Source organism: Osmia bicornis, chromosome 12, assembly GCF_907164935.1.
Source record: "Osmia bicornis bicornis chromosome 12, iOsmBic2.1, whole genome shotgun sequence".
Taxonomy (NCBI): Eukaryota; Metazoa; Arthropoda; class Insecta; order Hymenoptera; family Megachilidae; genus Osmia; species Osmia bicornis.
Window position 1 is genome coordinate 735,013 of NC_060227.1, and position 16,858 is coordinate 751,870.

At 33.6% G+C, this 16,858-nt stretch overlaps 5 protein-coding genes across 10 annotated transcripts; 3 read left to right on the top strand and 2 right to left on the bottom strand.

Moving 5' to 3' along the window:
• Positions 1-188: 188 nt before the first annotated feature.
• LOC114879287 (NADH-ubiquinone oxidoreductase 75 kDa subunit, mitochondrial) lies at positions 189-6,476 on the top strand. 4 transcript variants are annotated; one of them, XR_003789890.2, is made up of 14 exons: positions 189-352; positions 553-747; positions 842-949; positions 1,034-1,399; positions 1,476-1,697; positions 1,771-1,906; positions 1,997-2,343; positions 2,413-2,598; positions 2,670-2,859; positions 2,924-3,099; positions 3,172-3,306; positions 3,385-3,622; positions 6,085-6,207; positions 6,375-6,476. XR_003789890.2 is itself a non-coding variant. In XM_029194082.2 (13 exons), the coding sequence occupies exons 2-12, from the start codon at positions 589-591 to the stop codon at positions 3,532-3,534; spliced, it is 2,175 nt and encodes a 724-aa protein (XP_029049915.1). In that variant the 5' UTR covers positions 189-352; positions 553-588; the 3' UTR covers positions 3,535-3,552; positions 3,623-3,872. The 4 variants fall into 4 exon arrangements, 1 of the variants encoding a protein (XP_029049915.1); XR_003789891.2 differs by lacking the exons at positions 6,085-6,207; positions 6,375-6,476 and adding an exon at positions 5,099-5,169; XM_029194082.2 differs by lacking the exons at positions 6,085-6,207; positions 6,375-6,476 and adding an exon at positions 3,623-3,872 and having other exon boundaries at positions 3,385-3,552.
• LOC114879284 (general vesicular transport factor p115) lies at positions 3,644-7,722 on the bottom strand. Of its 2 annotated transcripts, XM_029194075.2 has the most exons (12): positions 7,628-7,722; positions 7,197-7,425; positions 6,874-7,130; positions 6,597-6,798; positions 6,367-6,518; positions 6,099-6,289; positions 5,860-6,032; positions 5,336-5,763; positions 5,080-5,260; positions 4,818-5,002; positions 4,342-4,725; positions 3,644-4,249 (listed from the first exon to the last, which is right to left on the bottom strand). In XM_029194075.2, exons 1-12 carry the CDS (start codon positions 7,703-7,705, stop codon positions 4,169-4,171), a joined length of 2,541 nt encoding a protein of 846 aa, XP_029049908.1. In that variant the 5' UTR covers positions 7,706-7,722; the 3' UTR covers positions 3,644-4,168. The 2 variants fall into 2 exon arrangements, with proteins under 2 accessions (XP_029049908.1, XP_029049909.1); XM_029194076.2 differs by lacking the exon at positions 3,644-4,249 and having other exon boundaries at positions 4,598-4,725; positions 4,813-5,002.
• Positions 7,723-8,098: 376 nt separating this feature from the next.
• On the top strand, positions 8,099-10,506 carry LOC114879290 (zinc finger CCCH-type with G patch domain-containing protein). Its single transcript, XM_029194085.2, has 9 exons — positions 8,099-8,191; positions 8,302-8,514; positions 8,601-8,678; positions 8,746-8,886; positions 9,042-9,184; positions 9,251-9,429; positions 9,512-9,781; positions 9,854-10,033; positions 10,113-10,506. The coding sequence occupies exons 1-9, from the start codon at positions 8,141-8,143 to the stop codon at positions 10,409-10,411; spliced, it is 1,554 nt and encodes a 517-aa protein (XP_029049918.2). The 5' UTR covers positions 8,099-8,140; the 3' UTR covers positions 10,412-10,506.
• A 1,728-nt stretch (positions 10,507-12,234) lies between these two features.
• Positions 12,235-14,412, top strand: LOC114880319 (box C/D snoRNA protein 1). Its single transcript, XM_029196204.2, has 7 exons — positions 12,235-12,851; positions 12,963-13,144; positions 13,232-13,323; positions 13,396-13,574; positions 13,647-13,844; positions 13,907-14,031; positions 14,104-14,412. The coding sequence occupies exons 1-7, from the start codon at positions 12,832-12,834 to the stop codon at positions 14,337-14,339; spliced, it is 1,032 nt and encodes a 343-aa protein (XP_029052037.2). The 5' UTR covers positions 12,235-12,831; the 3' UTR covers positions 14,340-14,412.
• LOC114880322 (vesicle-trafficking protein SEC22b-B) lies at positions 14,407-16,659 on the bottom strand. 2 transcript variants are annotated; one of them, XM_029196206.2, is made up of 5 exons: positions 16,402-16,659; positions 15,969-16,078; positions 15,734-15,894; positions 15,495-15,641; positions 14,407-15,416 (listed from the first exon to the last, which is right to left on the bottom strand). In XM_029196206.2, exons 1-5 carry the CDS (start codon positions 16,474-16,476, stop codon positions 15,268-15,270), a joined length of 642 nt encoding a protein of 213 aa, XP_029052039.1. In that variant the 5' UTR covers positions 16,477-16,659; the 3' UTR covers positions 14,407-15,267. The 2 variants fall into 2 exon arrangements, with proteins under 2 accessions (XP_029052039.1, XP_029052040.1); XM_029196207.2 differs by lacking the exon at positions 16,402-16,659 and adding an exon at positions 16,214-16,372.
• Between the last annotated feature and the right edge of the window lie 199 nt (positions 16,660-16,858).

Consider the following 16,858-nt stretch of genomic DNA (forward strand, 5'->3'; position numbering starts at 1 on the left):
ACATTATTTTTGACAAGTAAAAAACTAACTGTATATAGTTACTTATAGTTACTATATATTTTTTAACGTCAGAAGAAGAATTATTGCGAAAGCGAATAATCTACCATGAAATCTATATTGTAATAATGTAATTTTTACATCTTGCATAATTTACTAATTATTTATATCAGACTGATTGTTTACTGGCAGTCATAAAAGATGAGTTCAGAAATTGACCGTTTTCCAACACGAATTTCCTTCGACGAAATTAAATGTTATTAGTAACAAATCCTATTTTAGATCAGTCTTATAGATCGTCTGTCGTAGACGTTCGCAAAGTTTGGAAGGGATTGTTAGGACGGAACAAAATTTGGTAATTTTTAACCAAGTAAAATTATTATTGATTCGTTGAAACAAAAATGATAATAAATTCAATTTTATTACGTTAATATGTAGTATAAATTATTGATTTAAGAGAGCATAAAGAGTTATAAATCTATTGATCAACATAGAATTAGGTTACGTTCATTACGCTATACTTAATCTCAGGTATAACTTTTTCTTACATAACAGGATAGAATTGACAGTTAACGGAAAGATTGAGTCAAAATGTTAAGACTCCCGGTGATAAAACTACCAACAGGATTACAAAATGGTAGACTTTTTGCCATGGGATTACATACATCCTGTAAATTACAACAAGAATTAGTAGAGGTATTTATAGATGATAAGCCAGTTCAGGTTCCACCTGGGACAACTGTTTTGCAGGTAAATAATCCTATTTTCTGTTTAGTAAATATATTATTACATTTCACCTTAAACACTCAAACGACAGTTTGCAATAACGTAATAACTTTATTAGGCAGCTGCTAAAGTAGGAGTAGAGATTCCCAGATTTTGTTATCATGAACGTCTAGCAGTAGCAGGAAATTGCAGAATGTGTCTTGTGGAAATTGAAAAACAAGTTAAGGTATTCATTAGTCTATATATTTTTTTATATATAATTTAATTCCATGTAGTTGTACATATTCATAACATAAAAAAATATGCTTAGCCTGTTGCAGCTTGTGCAATGCCTGTGATGAAAGGATGGAGAGTAAAAACAAATTCTGATTTAACACGTAAAGCTCGTGAAGGAGTTATGGAATTTTTATTAGTTAATCATCCTTTAGATTGTCCAATTTGTGATCAAGGTGGTGAATGTGATTTACAAGATCAAAGTATGGCATTTGGTAGTGATAGGAGCAGATTCATTGATATTAATTATAGCGGTAAAAGAGCAGTAGAGGACAAGGATATTGGACCTCTAATAAAAACAGTTATGACACGTTGCATCCACTGTACAAGATGTATTCGTTTTGCCTCCGAAGTAGCGGGTATCGATGATCTAGGAACTACTGGTCGTGGAAACGACATGCAAGTATGTTTAGTACTTTCCAATACTAGCTTGAGTGCCTTAATACTTTTGATATTTACATTACATATTATTATAACAGGTGGGAACATATGTAGAGAAGATGTTTCTCTCAGAATTATCTGGTAACATAATTGACTTGTGTCCTGTTGGTGCATTAACCAGTAAACCATATGCTTTCGTTGCTCGCCCATGGGAAACACGTCGTACAGATAGTATTGATGTTCTTGATGCTATTGGTAGTAATATAGTAGTAACGCATAGAACGGGTGAAGTTTTAAGAATTTTACCGAGAGTTAACGAGGTATTATTATCACGGTAATAATAATGCAAAGTGTCCTTTAAAATTTTAATGATACATGTACTACTTTATACAGGAAATAAATGAAGAATGGCTGTCAGATAAAGCTCGTTTCTCTTATGATGGACTGAAACGTCAGAGACTCATAACTCCAATGATGAAAATCAATGGAAAATTGGAAGCTGTTAATTGGGAAGATGCTCTCGTAACGGGTTCGTTATAATTATAGTTTAATGTTTCTCATTAGTGTTAATTGTGTTGTTTAAAGAATTTTATTATTAATTAAAATAATATATTCTTAGTTGCTCAAGCTGTTCAGGACGTACCGTTGAATAAATGTGCCGCGATTGCTGGGAAATTAGCTGATGCTGAAGCACTTGTGGCATTGAAAGATTTAGTAAATAGACTTGGTGGTGAAACTCTTGCAACGGAACAAAGTCTTCCGAAAAACATTGTAGATATAAGAACTAATTATTTATTAAATAATTCCATTGCTGCTATAGAAGAGGCTGATGTCGTATTATTGATCGGTACAAATCCAAGATACGAAGCACCATTGGTGAATACGCGTTTGCGGAAAGGATATATTCATGGTGAACAGACTATTGCTCTAATTGGTCCGGACGTAGATCTAACATATGATCATGAAGTAAGTAAAGAATTTTCTTTAAATTCATGTTGTTTGTATACAGAAGCTAAAGTTTTAGTTCAATGCTAGCATTTAGGTCAGTCTCCAGAAATTATAACACAATTAAGGAATGGTAGTCATGCGTTTTCGAATATTCTGAAAAGTGCTAAGAAACCTCTAATTATCTTGGGCATCGAGCAATTAACCAGAAAAGACGGGGCAAAAATTTTGTGTGAAACACAATTATTGGCACAGTCTTTAGAAGATAAATCGAAGGTAAGCAAATTATTTTATAACAGGTTTTAATTTATTCGTACACATAGATACACAGTTTTCTTCATTTCAAGACTTCTGAAGGATGGAACGTATTAAATGTACTTCATACGAATGCGTCGCAAGTAGCTGCTTTGGATTTGGGTTATTCGTCATCCGTTGACGAAGTTAAGCAACAACAGCCAAAGGTTTTATTTTTACTTGGAGCTGACGATGCAAATATAAAAAAAGAAGACTTTCCCAATACCGTTATTGTATACATAGGTACATAAAATATTTATTTATTTTGTTGTAGAACAGTATATTAATATAATTCTGTGTATTTTAGGTAGTCACGGTGATGAGGGAGCTGCGATGGCCGATGTTATACTTCCTGGAGCTGCGTACACCGAAAAAGTTGCAACATATGTAAACACTGAAGGACGTCCTCAACAAACTTGTGCTGCAAATACACCGCCAGGTATGGCGCGTCCAGAATGGAAGATTATACGAGCTCTTTCAGAAGTAATTATCAATAAATTTGTAAAGTATCAAGTACAGATACAAAGAGGGAAGTTAATTAATTATTTCGAATAGATATGTGGAATTTGTTTGCCTTATGACACTTTGAACGAAGTAAGGTCCAGGTTGGAGGAAATAGCACCACATTTAATTAGGTATGGTAGCATAGAACCGACCAATTATTCTGTCGAAGCATTGGAGTTATTAAAGGTAAATGTATATGAGTTCAACATATTTCATAATTTCATAACATATAAGTAAATACTAAATTATGTTATTTTCATGAAGGAAACGAATGGTTCGTTGTCATCGAATCCATTAGAAATTAAACAGAAAACGTTAGATCAATTTTTTATGACGGACGTAATATCTCGAGCCTCACTTACTATGGCAAAGTGTGTGCAAGCAGTTCTGAAACAACGGGAAAGTTCTTCGTAAAAAAAATTAATCACCAACGTATGAGATACTATGGTAGATACATAATAGGATATGAGAATGCACCGCAACTATACTGCTTTAATTACAGGTACGTAAAAGGAAGAAGTACTATTTTTTATTAGGGTATTAAATTATACCACGTGTATTAATTGAACAAAACGTACATACTGATCAATGGAATGTTCAAACATTCAACAGAGGAATCTTAATTGTTTGTTTCACTTTTTTCTTACAGCCATTTTGTAGAGCACAATACTTTGTTAAATTTAATGTTTGATGTGATTAAAATCAATAGTGAAGCAATATTATAATTAATAAAAAATATCCCTTTAAACATATCGTATTATTAACATGTTTTTCTTTTTACATCTATAATGCAGTTCAAACGTTCATCGATTTTCATTAAAACGGTTCATATCGGTATTCACATTCAGTATTCTTACGTTAAAAAATATTGTACATAAAATTTTAACAACATAATAAAAACTGCATTTACTTCCTAATGTGTGAATTTGCTATATCATCATACGATATGATGGTACATTATTGTTTGAAATAAATAGAAGGGAATTACAAGAACACGGAAAAATACTTTCTAGTATCATCATTGCCATAATTTTTAATTAGGAAGGTACTAATCATTACGATCGACCGAATTGCTAGATTCTTGTTGATCGTCAGTGTCAAGTTCAGCAGAACTTTCATCCGTCTCAACCTAAGAACAAAAAAATTAGTAAAATTCATTATGTCGTCTATCAAGAATCGTGTATCAGATCTAAAAAATTATTTGAACAGAATTAAAAGTACCTTTTCACCCAATGCGATCAATCTTTCTTTATACAAAATAATTTTACTATCTTGCTCTGTTAAAAGTTCCAGAAGATCCTCTTGATCTTTTTTTATTTTTTCCAATTCTTCTGATTTTTCTCTTAATTTCCGTTCAAGATCAGTCTCGTTTTTTTCCTCTAGTTTTCGTTTATATTCTTTTATCATCGAGGTACATTCATCTAAACGATTTTCTAAATCCGTAATTACATGTTTATATTTTTCCACTTCTTTAGCGCATTCTTCTTCGTTTGCTATATTATTAGAATCATTTTCTTCTGATAACAAATTGGTTTGTGCGGCTCGTAGAACTAAATTTTGATCCTTTAAATGACTAACGGTCGATTGTAGATCATGAATTTGTGCCTGTCGAAATAGTTAGTAATTTCACAAATAACTCATTACAATTACTGAAATTTCTTCGCAAATATGTTCTATAATTTTGTACTGTACCGTACTTCGAGTTCATGTTTTTCCTTCATCAGTGATTCTGTAACTTGATTAAGCTTCTGTATTTGAGAATCTTGTTCTCGAATAACTTCTTTGTATTGTGCTACTAAAACAGAGTCTGGAAGTATCGACGTCGTTATTTGATTTTTCTGATGCGTGTTACTTCCCTCCAAAACAGATTCCATAATTATACCTGAAAAATACATGTAATATAATTAACGGAATTTGTAATGGAATTAAATAAACATAGAAGAAATAAATAATTATTACCCTCTAATGTTTTTGACAGTCTACAAAACTCATGATCTAATAGAAGTTCCGATGGATTCTTCGCTGAGGGTTGCGGATGTTTTAAAGTTCTAGAATACACCTCATGCCTAGCAAGACCGCCAATAGCATCTTGAAATCTTTCTACTCCTATTCTGTTCTCAATTAAATTGCATAATTTTTCCTGAAATGTACATCTACGATAGTAGCATAAATGTATGGTCTTAAAATGTATTATTTCAAGTCTTTACTAAATTACCTTCGTATAATTAGGAACACTATTATCATTAAAATGTACACATATTCCAATAAGCATAGCGCACATACTTTGTAGTAATGTTTCTTGTAAGTCATCGTTATTTTCTTGCGATGATAGTAAGACTGTTAAATAAGCAACCGAAGAATCGATAAGCAAGAAAAATTTCACGGCAGCTAGGCAGTGAGCAGTCCATCTGCAGAGTAACATTAAAAGACCTAACTTGCATTGCGTCTTATTGCCTTGTTGCAGTAACATGACACACTGTTGCATCAAAGTCACAGGTGGTTTACCAATGTTAGTTGCAAGAAGTACTCGCAGTAATTGCTCTTTCTGCGCATTGTCATCGATTAACGCGTAAGACAACGCCACGGCAGAAAACCAATTCGACAAAGAATCCGGGGAAAATAAACCTCCGCATAACAGCTGCCCTAGCAACATTACATTTGTAAAATATTTTACGTTCATTATACGCTACTGTAAAAACTGAAATTGTACAAGATACGATAATACGGTTTTCTACAAACCTGTTGTTAATGACGGCACCTCGTTACCTTGAGGTAGCAAAGTCTGAATAAGCTGACTTTGTCGTATTTCATTTTTATATAAAAAACATTGAAAACAGTACAGAACAGAACACCTTAAAGCAAATGGTTGCTTTTCGTTCACCATGGACATAAGTAAAACAACGATTGCAGGCCTGAAAAATAATAAATATTTTTCCAGCAATGTAATACATTTATATATTTAAGTGTGTTTCAGTTACCTAGGAGGACTACTTGGGGCCATTACTCCTGCTAGGAATTCTTGATTGCTAGCATTTCCTCTAATAACTTCAGCTACCGTATTAATCGTTTCTGTGAGCACATCAGCAGGTACACCACTAGCCATTAATATGTTGCACAAAGCTTGTAAAAGTCCACAACCTCTCATGATTTCTTGACAATTTGCGACTGCCTTTATACGTGTTACGGATAAAAATCAGTATCAAAAAAGTAAGAAATGTAAATGAATATAGAAATGTTTTTATTTACCTGAGCAGGTCCACTAGGTGCTACTAATGCTCGAATCACTTGTACCATACAGTGAACATTTGACACTTTTTGTGGACTCCATGCACCAAGAGGATTGTCATCAATTTCAGATGGTATTTGAAACATTGGAGTTAATTTATGAATGTAACAACCTAAAACGTTATAGCACAACACTACTTTGATCTGCACTATACATACTGAAATTATCTCTTTTTTTAGTAACACGTTACCTTCATAAAAAAAATTTTGATTACTTATGTTACCCCGTAAAAGATTCAACATAAGTAACAGGCAATCTTCAACGACGATACCACCTTCCGCATTACCTTCCTGAGCAATTACATCGAAAATGCGATCGAATGCATTTTCAAATGCGACAATTTTTTGAATATTTGCATTGCCTTTGGTTAATTGGATAAGAAGTAATAAGGCCTGTAACAATAATAAATAATACTTTCTATCCAGTAGAGCAATGATAAGTAAGAATACAGATGAAAAAGCTCATACATCATTACGTATGACTTCTCTACTATCACTGAGGAGATCCATTAGTTTAGAAACACCCATGGGGCTAACTAAAATTATTTCTTGTATATCCTTTAGCCTGTTAGCTGACAAATGTGCTAATAATTTCAAAGCTGGCCATCTAACTTTGAATTCAAATTCTTCCAAGAGTGCTAAGACTAATCCTACGCTATCTGTGTTTTTAATAAATATCTCTGTGAATTGTTCTCCTATTTTGTTCTTTGGTCCATGTTTGTCCACTGAAAATAATACTTGTGTAAAATGCAGTAAAAGTTAGATGAAAAATATCAAACTTGTAATGTTACCTTCTTCTTCAAATGCTATAGGATTAGTTATGTTACAAAGAGTGTCCAATGCTATACCAATGATTTCACAATCTGTTCTATCTATTTCTAAAATCTGTCTCAGTACATCCATTCCTCGAGTTCCCACTTCAACGCGATAAGTGCGTGAAAGGGCTTTAAGTGCTCGACAGGCATCTCGTCTGTCATTTAACAAGGTTGATGATTGTAACCTATCCACCAATCGTTCTACCTGTGTGATTATTTTAATAAAAAGGGTAAATATAAAAAGAAAAAATTCATACATATTTTAAGGTATACATATTCGATTACGTAAATTATATTAAGTTTGTTTTATATTACATGTCACACGAACAGAAGATACCATGTGTTACTTTAAAAAGAAACTGGAAGAGAAAAACGTAAGTTTAATGATTAAAAAAAGTTTTAAATACCGTATCAGCACCCGACATTTCATTTTCTACAGGAGTAGAACCTAAAACAGATTTTAGGCTACTTTTAAAATATTCCATTTTGTTGACAGTAGAAGAATTGTAGACTACACGTCACACAGTATCATCGACATTTTCAAGTTATTTGAAGTTGCTGAAACAGTGATTACAGATCTCACAAGATTGGACATGCCTCTGTGTTTGAGGGGTTTTAAATTCAGCTGTCGGTAGTGTTTCATGCAAATCGATCGGTAAGTTGTCAAATAGTTTGAGCCGATTTTGTATAGATAACACTACGGTTGAAAATTGGACTGTCATACCGACTTCTTGGGGTATGCGAAAACCCGTGTGGATAAAAGTACGTCCAGTCTTTCTGTGTATGTAGTCACTGTAATAGTCAATGCCACTACGATCGTTAAACCAAAGAGGAGTAAAGGAGTTAGGCGCAAAGTGTCAGACTCGTGTATTTCTTCAGAAATTTTGAACTTGATATAAAATAAAATAATTTAGATTATCATGGCTGACGCAGGAAGTTTAAAAGAAGCTATTGCACAATATGAACAGCAGGTAGGCAGATACAGATGACTTTTCTTTATGCAAAAAGATGATCTTACATGCCATTCTTATACATATTTACGTTTATTTTTTATCTGAAATATTTGTTCTAAATATTTTAGCTGACTCAAGTTCAAGCAACCTTATCTACGACTACGCAAGAAACTGATAGGGATAATTTGTTAAGTTTACAGTCAGATATCCAAGAACTTATTAACTTAACAAAAGAAAGCTTACAGAGTGTTGAAATGGCTAATGTAGGAAACACGTCTAAATTAGAGGATTCAAGTAACGAAGATGAAGATCCATTGGCAAAAGAATATGCCTTGTTTAAGGTGATTACAAAATTATTAAGAAAATGCAGGTATAAAAGATATATAGAAATAATTTCATGTTATATTTTTTAATGTACATTAATCAGGCAGAACTGGAGAACACTTCAAATGATTCTCAAAACAGTGAACTGGATAGACAAGATGGTGACTCCAATAATATAGAAGTCAGTATTCAAGTATTGTATATGGCATAGCAATGACACAATTATACGGTGCAAGTTCATCTTGTAGGAAGAGTTGAGGCAGCTAGAAGGTATGAAATGTAGAGCTCCTCATGGTAGCAGTTGGGGAGGTATCGGTTATCATAATGCTATGGTATCCTCTGTTTATCAGAATGACGATACAGAAATAAAAAATATGCAAGATATAAAGGTAAGAAAAAATCTTTTGATAATATTAAATTTTGTTATTTATATTATTAATTTGAATGAATTTTTTGAAGCATAGGTTTTAGAAACAGTCAGTTTTATGTGCTTATATTTTTCATGTGATTTTGAATGCATATGTACAGTGTAACTATTATTTAGGTCAGGGTACTTTTTCTAAATCCAACGCATAGAGAGATGCTTCCATGTCCTTATTACTTAGATGGAAGATGTAAATTTTCTGATGAGGATTGTAACTTTTCACATGGTGAACTAGTACCATTATCTAGCATACAAGAATATAGGTAAACTTTATTGATACTTAATGATTGAAATGTGTACATAAAAAATATACGTATCTTTATTTACAGAGAGCCTGATTTTCAGAGTATAAAAATGGGTAGTAGAGTACTAGCAAAACAAAAGAATGAATTATGGCACAGGTGTGTTGTATTAAAAATACCAGATAAAGAAGGTGATCCCTTTAGAGTTAAATTTGAAGCAACTGGTAACATCATAGAAGTTGGTTTACAACATCTTTTACCTCTTGGTTAATATCTTATAAAGTAATTATATGTATAATCGTTCAAATTCAGTTATAAGTTATTAATTTATAATGTTTACTGGAATAGGTGATGCAGACTTGGAAATGTCAGACACGTCTGATGATGCTGACAGTGAAAATGACCTGACAGAGTATTCCAGGGACCAAGTAATTCACACATCTCTTCTCTCGGTAGAAAGTAACGCGCCAATAGGAAATTGGGAGAAACATACACGTGGTATCGGTAGTAAATTAATGGCTCAGATGGGATATGTAGTAGGAACGGGTCTTGGAAAACGATCAGATGGTAGAATAGAACCTGTTGAAGCAACAGTATTGCCAGCTGGGAAATCATTAGGTATGATACTATATTTTTTATTATTACTCACCACATGTACAAATATTTTCAGCAAAACATATTTCTTTTTAGACCATTGTATGGTACTGCGAGAAAATGCAGGAGGAGATAAAAATTTATTTTCAGTTGAACGTAGAATGCAAAAACAACAACAAAAATTAGAACAACAAAGAGAAAGACAATATCAAAGGGAGAAAGAGCGAGCACAAAATAACGTATTTAACTTCATAAATGCAACTTTAGGCGATAAACGTATGTTTATAGAACATTAATTTCATTGTATTTAACATTCTTTGAACATTATATTAAACGTATGAACATTTCTTTACAGCTAAAACTGAAACACAGAAAACTATTTCAAAAAATAAAAATAATCTTAAAGCAGAGTCTAACCGACAGTTAAATGTAGCAAGTTTCCAAATTGGTGAAAATATTTTAAGATTAGAAAAGGAATCGACGAAGTTGAAAGAATCATTGACAAAACATGTAAAGGGAAGCGTTCATTACAACAACATCATGATGAAATATAACGAAAAACAAAAAGAACTCGTTGGTCTAAGAGCATCCCAAAAAAGTATTGCTGCTGAACAAAATCAACGAAAAAATAGAGCTAAACTGTCTATATTTTGATGTATATATATTTGCAATTTTACCTTTCCACAGAATATTAGATCATAAGAAGTAATTATCTATGTATAAAAATTAATAAATAAACATTAAGATTATACAGTATTTTTATCGTAGTATTCAGTTCGATATCGTTTTTTAAACACCGAGGGTCGCGCCCAGTTGGGGTGTCAGGGACCCCGTAGCATAAGTGGCACGCTGTGTATACAGACTTGCTATACTGGGGTTTTCAGGACCCCGAAGTACCGCCGGCACTCCGTGCATACCGAGTTGTTATTCTGGGGTTTCAAGGACCCCGAAGCATCATTGGCACTCCCTGCATATCGAGTCGTTATTCTGGGGCTTCGAGGACCCCGAAGCACCGATGGCACTCCGTGCATACCGAGTCGTTATTTTGGGGCTCCGAGGACCCCGAAGCACCGGTGGCACTCCGTGCATACCGAATCGTTGTTCTGGGGTTTCGAGGACCCCGAAGCACAGGTGGCACTCCATGCATACTGAATGTATTTCTGGGGTTTCGAGGACCCCGAAGCACCGGTGGCACTCCGTGCATACCGAGGTGTTATTCTGGGGTTTCGAGGACCCCGAAGCACCGGTGGCACTCCGTGCATACCGAATGTAATTCTGGGGTTTCGAGGACCCCGAAGCGCAGGTGGCACTCCGTGCATACCGACTTGATATTATGGGGTATCGAGGACCCCGAAGCACCGCCGGCACTCCATGCATACCGAATGTAATTCTGGGGTTTCGAGGACCCCGAAGCGCAGGTGGCACTCCGTGCATACCGACTTGATATTATGGGGTATCGAGGACCCCGAAGCACCGCCGGCACTCCATGCATACCGAATGTAATTCGGGGGTTTCGAGGACCCCGTAGCGCAGGTGGCACTCCGTGCATACGGACTTGATATTATGGGGTATCGAGAACCCCGAAGCACCTCTGGCACTCTGTGCATACAGACTTGATATCCTGGGGTATCGAGGACCCCGAAGCACCTCTGGCACTCTGTGCATACAGACTTGATATCCTGGGGTATCGAGGACCCCGACGCACCTCTGGCACTCTGTGCATACAGACTTGATATCCTGGGGTATCGAGGACCCCGACGCACCTCTGGCACTCTGTGCATACAGACTTGATATCGTGGGGTATCGAGGACCCCGAAACATATATTCCTGTATCCTTTACATCATTGCATCCCATACATTTCTGCATCCTTCATATCATTGCATCCCTTACATTTCTGCATCCTTTATATCGTTGTATCCCTTACATTTCTACATCCTTTATATCATTGTATCCCTTACATTTCTACATCCTTTACATCATTGCAACCCTTATATTGCTGTATCCTTTAGATCCCTACACCAGAAAGCACAACATTGAGCTAAATTTTTGTGAAATTTAGTTCCTTTTTTGCCCCCAGATGGCGCTGACTCGAGGTCGAAATTTTAGTTCACATTTTTGCCGCTAGAGGGCCAAAATTCCAGCATGATTTAGTTCCTTTTTCTGAAACCAGATGGCGCTGACTCGAGGTCGAAATTTTAGTTCACATTTTTGCCGCTAGAGGGCCAAAATTTCAGCATGATTTAGTTCCTTTTTCTGAAACCAGATGGCGCTGACTCGAGGTCGAAATTTTAGTTCGCATTTTTGCCGCTAGAGGGCCAAAATTTCAGCATGATTTAGTTCCTTTTTCTGAAACCAGATGGCGCTGACTCGAGGTCGAACTTTTAGTTCGCATTTTTGCCGCCAGAGGGCGAAAAAATGAAAATTCACAGATTAAAAATTCAAAAATTACTTACCTTTACTTACCTTTACTCGAACCAGTTTTTGTAATATATTTATTATAAGGGTTGCAGGGACATAAGGGATGTAAGGGGTGCAGCGACATAAGGGATGTAAGGGTTGCAGGGACATACGGGATGTAACGGTTGGAGGGATGTAAAGAATTAAGGGATGTAAAAGATACGGAGATGTAAGGAAGGCAGTAATGTGAGGGATACAGTGCTATAAGGGATGGAAGGGATGCAGAGATGTAAAGGATGGAGTGATGTAAAGAATTAAGGGATGTAAAAGATACGGAGATGTAAGGAAGGCAGTGCTATAAGAATAAGCTCATAAAAAGAATGAAGAAATAAATATCTGCCAAGAGAGGCCTAGGTCCATAGAGAAGGATAAAGTAATTAATAATTTAAAGGGATGGGTCTTGGCCTACATAGAGGGAAAAATTATGTAATTTTAAATGTCTTTACGACGTCTGGGACAAGATAAATGAGGTAAATTAAATAAACTTAGAAATTAGAGGACGACCTGGTATCTTCTTGAAGTGTCTGGAAGAACAATAACTCATTACCCCTTGAAAACAATAGCATGTCCAGTCTTTAGGATCTGTAGTCACTGACTGCGGTCATTGAATACTAACATGGCGACGTCCAGTGAGAAGTATGATTACTTTGATAAATATTTTTATTACATTAGTTTATGTACACAGATATTACGTTTTTACTAATTCTTTGTTATATACATATATATTAAAGTAGCTGTTACTTTTAGACTTGAAGACTGCGAAGTATGCGGGATGAATAAAGCAAGGTACACGTGTCCCAAGTGCGAGGTTAGAACCTGTTGTCTTCAGTGTGTAAACATTCATAAGAAAGAATTAGAATGCGATGGCATTCGAGATAAAACGAAATTTGTACGATTAAACTCGTTTACAGACTTAGATATTTTAAGTGGTAAATAGTATAAATTATATAAATATGTATTTACTTTATTTTGGCCAAAATTCAAAGTTTTTTCAAATAATAATTGTTACTTTCTAGATTATAGACTTCTTGAGGAAGTTGGTAGGACAGTAGATCAACTTAAAAGAGATCCATCAAAAAAATGCACACGGCAAAATAACTTACCAGTGGTTAGTTATCATTTCTATATATTTCTTTCAATGAATAACATAGTACTTGTGTTTTAAATGATATTTTTCTAGCATCTGACTAAACTAAGGGCAGCTGCATTTAAAAAGACAATTAATTTGCAATTTATGCCACAAAATTTTAGTAGGCATCAAAGTAATACAACATTTTTAAACTGGAAGACTAATGAATTGTATTGGAGGATAGAATGGATCTTTCCACAAGCAGAACATACAAAATGGGTTACTGAAAGGTAGAATGTAACATCTCTACAATACATGTATTATAGCCATTTTCATGGTCAGTCATATTACAATGATTACAGAGCTCTAGACAGTACAAGATTATCAACACTCATTGAAGAAATTTTAGATCCTGTTAAGTCATTAGAAAACAAGAATGACATAGAAGAATTAAATTTGAAAATGCGTTTAAATGAGAGATTACAGTATTATCAAGCAGCTGGTTTATCTGGAATAAAAATTCTTTTAAAGGCAGAGAAGATTGCAAAGTCAGATTTAAGGTAAATACATTAAAATTGTCTACAGAATATAAAACCTTAAATAACAAATTGTTATTTACTAGGTTTTATGAATTGGATGTTACATGTACATTGCAAGAAAATTTAGAAAATAAGACTATAATAGAATTTCCAACGATATACGTAATTTTGAAAGATCATTCGTTTGCATATGAAATTATAGATACTGGTATGTTATTCATTTATGTTATTATTGTAATTAACGTTAGGAAGTTTAATAATAAATTAGATAATATTTTAGATGATGAAGCTGTATGTGCTTTAAATTGTAAAAGTAATAACAATATATTGAGAAAGAAAAGACGAAAATATAATCAAATCGATACAGAAGAAGGAAAAACTTCAACTGTAAATTATTTCTTTAATTCTGATACTTCGGAACCTGAAGACGAAAAAATGAATGACGATTGCAAAGCTGAACAATTATCAGGTTTTAACATACCATATTATCACGAATTAGTTAAAACAGAACAGTAAAATGTTTTATATTGTATAGACAAACAATTTACATGTAAATTATTATTTTCGATTAAACATATGAATATACAAATTCAGTTTTTTTATTGTAAATATAATGTACTTCAGTATATTAGTACAACTGAATGATGTACAAATGTAATAACATTAGTGACAATACATAATTAATGTAACATCCTCATTGGTTCCCTCTCCAAAAATATAAATCTATTACCATTTATACTTCAGAGAATAATACAATCACAAGAATAAATATGACTTCTTATTTAGAATTTTGTAAAATTTATAAGTTACATACAAAATAAAAGTAATACAGCTTTAAATAAATATAAGAAAATAATAGTAATGGTTCAATTACTAATACAATAGTCGCTCGATAGTTCCATGTTAGAAATATCCCATACTCACCACATTACTCAGCACACGTAGGTATGAACGAATGCCTGGCTGCGTTATGTTTAATTTGCACGCTGCAAACAAACTGCGAAGAAACACGCATGCTACTGACGCATGATAATTTCCTCTTTGTTGGAAAGGTCCACCAAGTCTCGAAAACGAATTATCGAGCGGCTATTGTATAACATAATTGTAGCTGTACATATTGTCTTTTATTTCAATGAAATTGTTAGCATGACTTTTTATTAAACTGGATTAAAGATGATGATACATTAGAGTCAATATTTAAACAATTGTTATATTTATTAGGTGACAATATATGATACTGTCTATTGAATAGTATCAATACCATTGTATTCCTTGTGACTAGTTTTTTTCTCTGAATACAACTTATGTACACTGTATTAGACTTAAAAATTAAATACATTATACCAAAGAGTAAATTCATAGGAAAGTGCTAATTTGGAAAAACAGAGCAGTTGAAAACTTTAGTAGTCTTTATATAACAAATCTGATAAATTAAATTGAACAACTAAAGAACAAAGAAGTACAGCAGGAAGACTAAAAATGCAACAAGCCCAGCCACAGCTTTTACATACATTGATTTGCTATTTAAGTGAGTTGCATCTTTTTTATATTTTTGTGATAACATGGATAGATTTTGCGTTTTTGTGTCTAATTCTGTAAAATATATTACAATGTAATAAAAAGTATTCCTATGAAAGAAATATTTCATTTAAAAATGAACTGCACTGATACCTGAAAGAACTGTCCCTCTTTGTAAAACATCATCTATATTTTGAACCATAATTCTTTGCACATCTTGCAACTGAGTGTTAAGTGCATTCATATTTCTCCTTGACCTACCATCCAGAAAAACTTTCTTTGCTTTTTGAATATATGTATCTGGGAGAAAAAATTATTACTTGCTAAATATATTGCACAAATAAAATTTATTTTGAAAAAAATTGTGAAAGGATAAAGAAATGAATACATACTGAATTCGATAAAACTATAAGGCCTGGTAACTGTATTAACGCGTTTTCCATATAAAGAATGAAATTCTTGTGCAATATCTTCAAGATAACTATATGCCACACGTTTACTGTAATTTCTTTCACATAATACCAAATAGCATATATCGTTTTCAATTAAATAACTGTAAATTCAGATGATTAATAATTTGCTGTTAAGAAAACTTATAAATATGTTATAGATGTGAAGTAACTTTACTGGAATAAATATGGGCCTGTTTCTATAGTACATCTAGCTGGAGATTGAGGTCCCAACTTTCTAAATAACATCTTTGCTTGATTCTGATATTCTAAAATGCTCCTTCCACTCTAAAAACATTTAAGAAAACATGTTGAATTATTCAATGTACCATACCTATAACATAAATTGAAAATAACATCATTCCTTGCAGCTACATAAAATAATTATAGTACAACGAAATTAAAAATGAAAAATATACATACCAAATAAAAATCAGTTAAATATGGATAATTAAATAAGAATATCATAATTAGATATTTTAATGATGAATATTGGTATATTTATACGATCGAACGTCATTTAATTCAATTTGACATTATCAGAACAATTATTTATAAAATGTTGTTGAAGTTAATACCAAATTGACATTTCATGATAACAGATTTCTAACCTGTTCGTCTTCTTGCATAGTTGCCGCGAGTGGCAAACCATCTGCTATTCTTGCAATCATCGTTAACAATACCATTTTTCCAAAAATTAATTTAATTTCTCAGCAGAAATATAAAAAAAAATGTTAAAATCTCTGTGAAAGGAATGGAACTTCACCATCTAAAATCCATTTACACAAAAGTGGCCACCGTGTGTGACCAATGCGTCAAACGTCCACTCTTGGGATACCACGTCAGTTACCGTGGAACTCTTTGAAATCTCCACATATTCTGTTACCAATACTGTAAAGTGAATTTTATACCGACCGCGTTACGCGCAGCTCGACAACCTACCTAGGAAAATTTCAAAGTACGATTGTGATACCTTTCTACAGCCTATTTCTGCCCTCGTGGGCATATACATGGTCGGTAATAAAGTGCATACGGTGAAAATTGTGTAAAAACCCGGTTATGACTAAA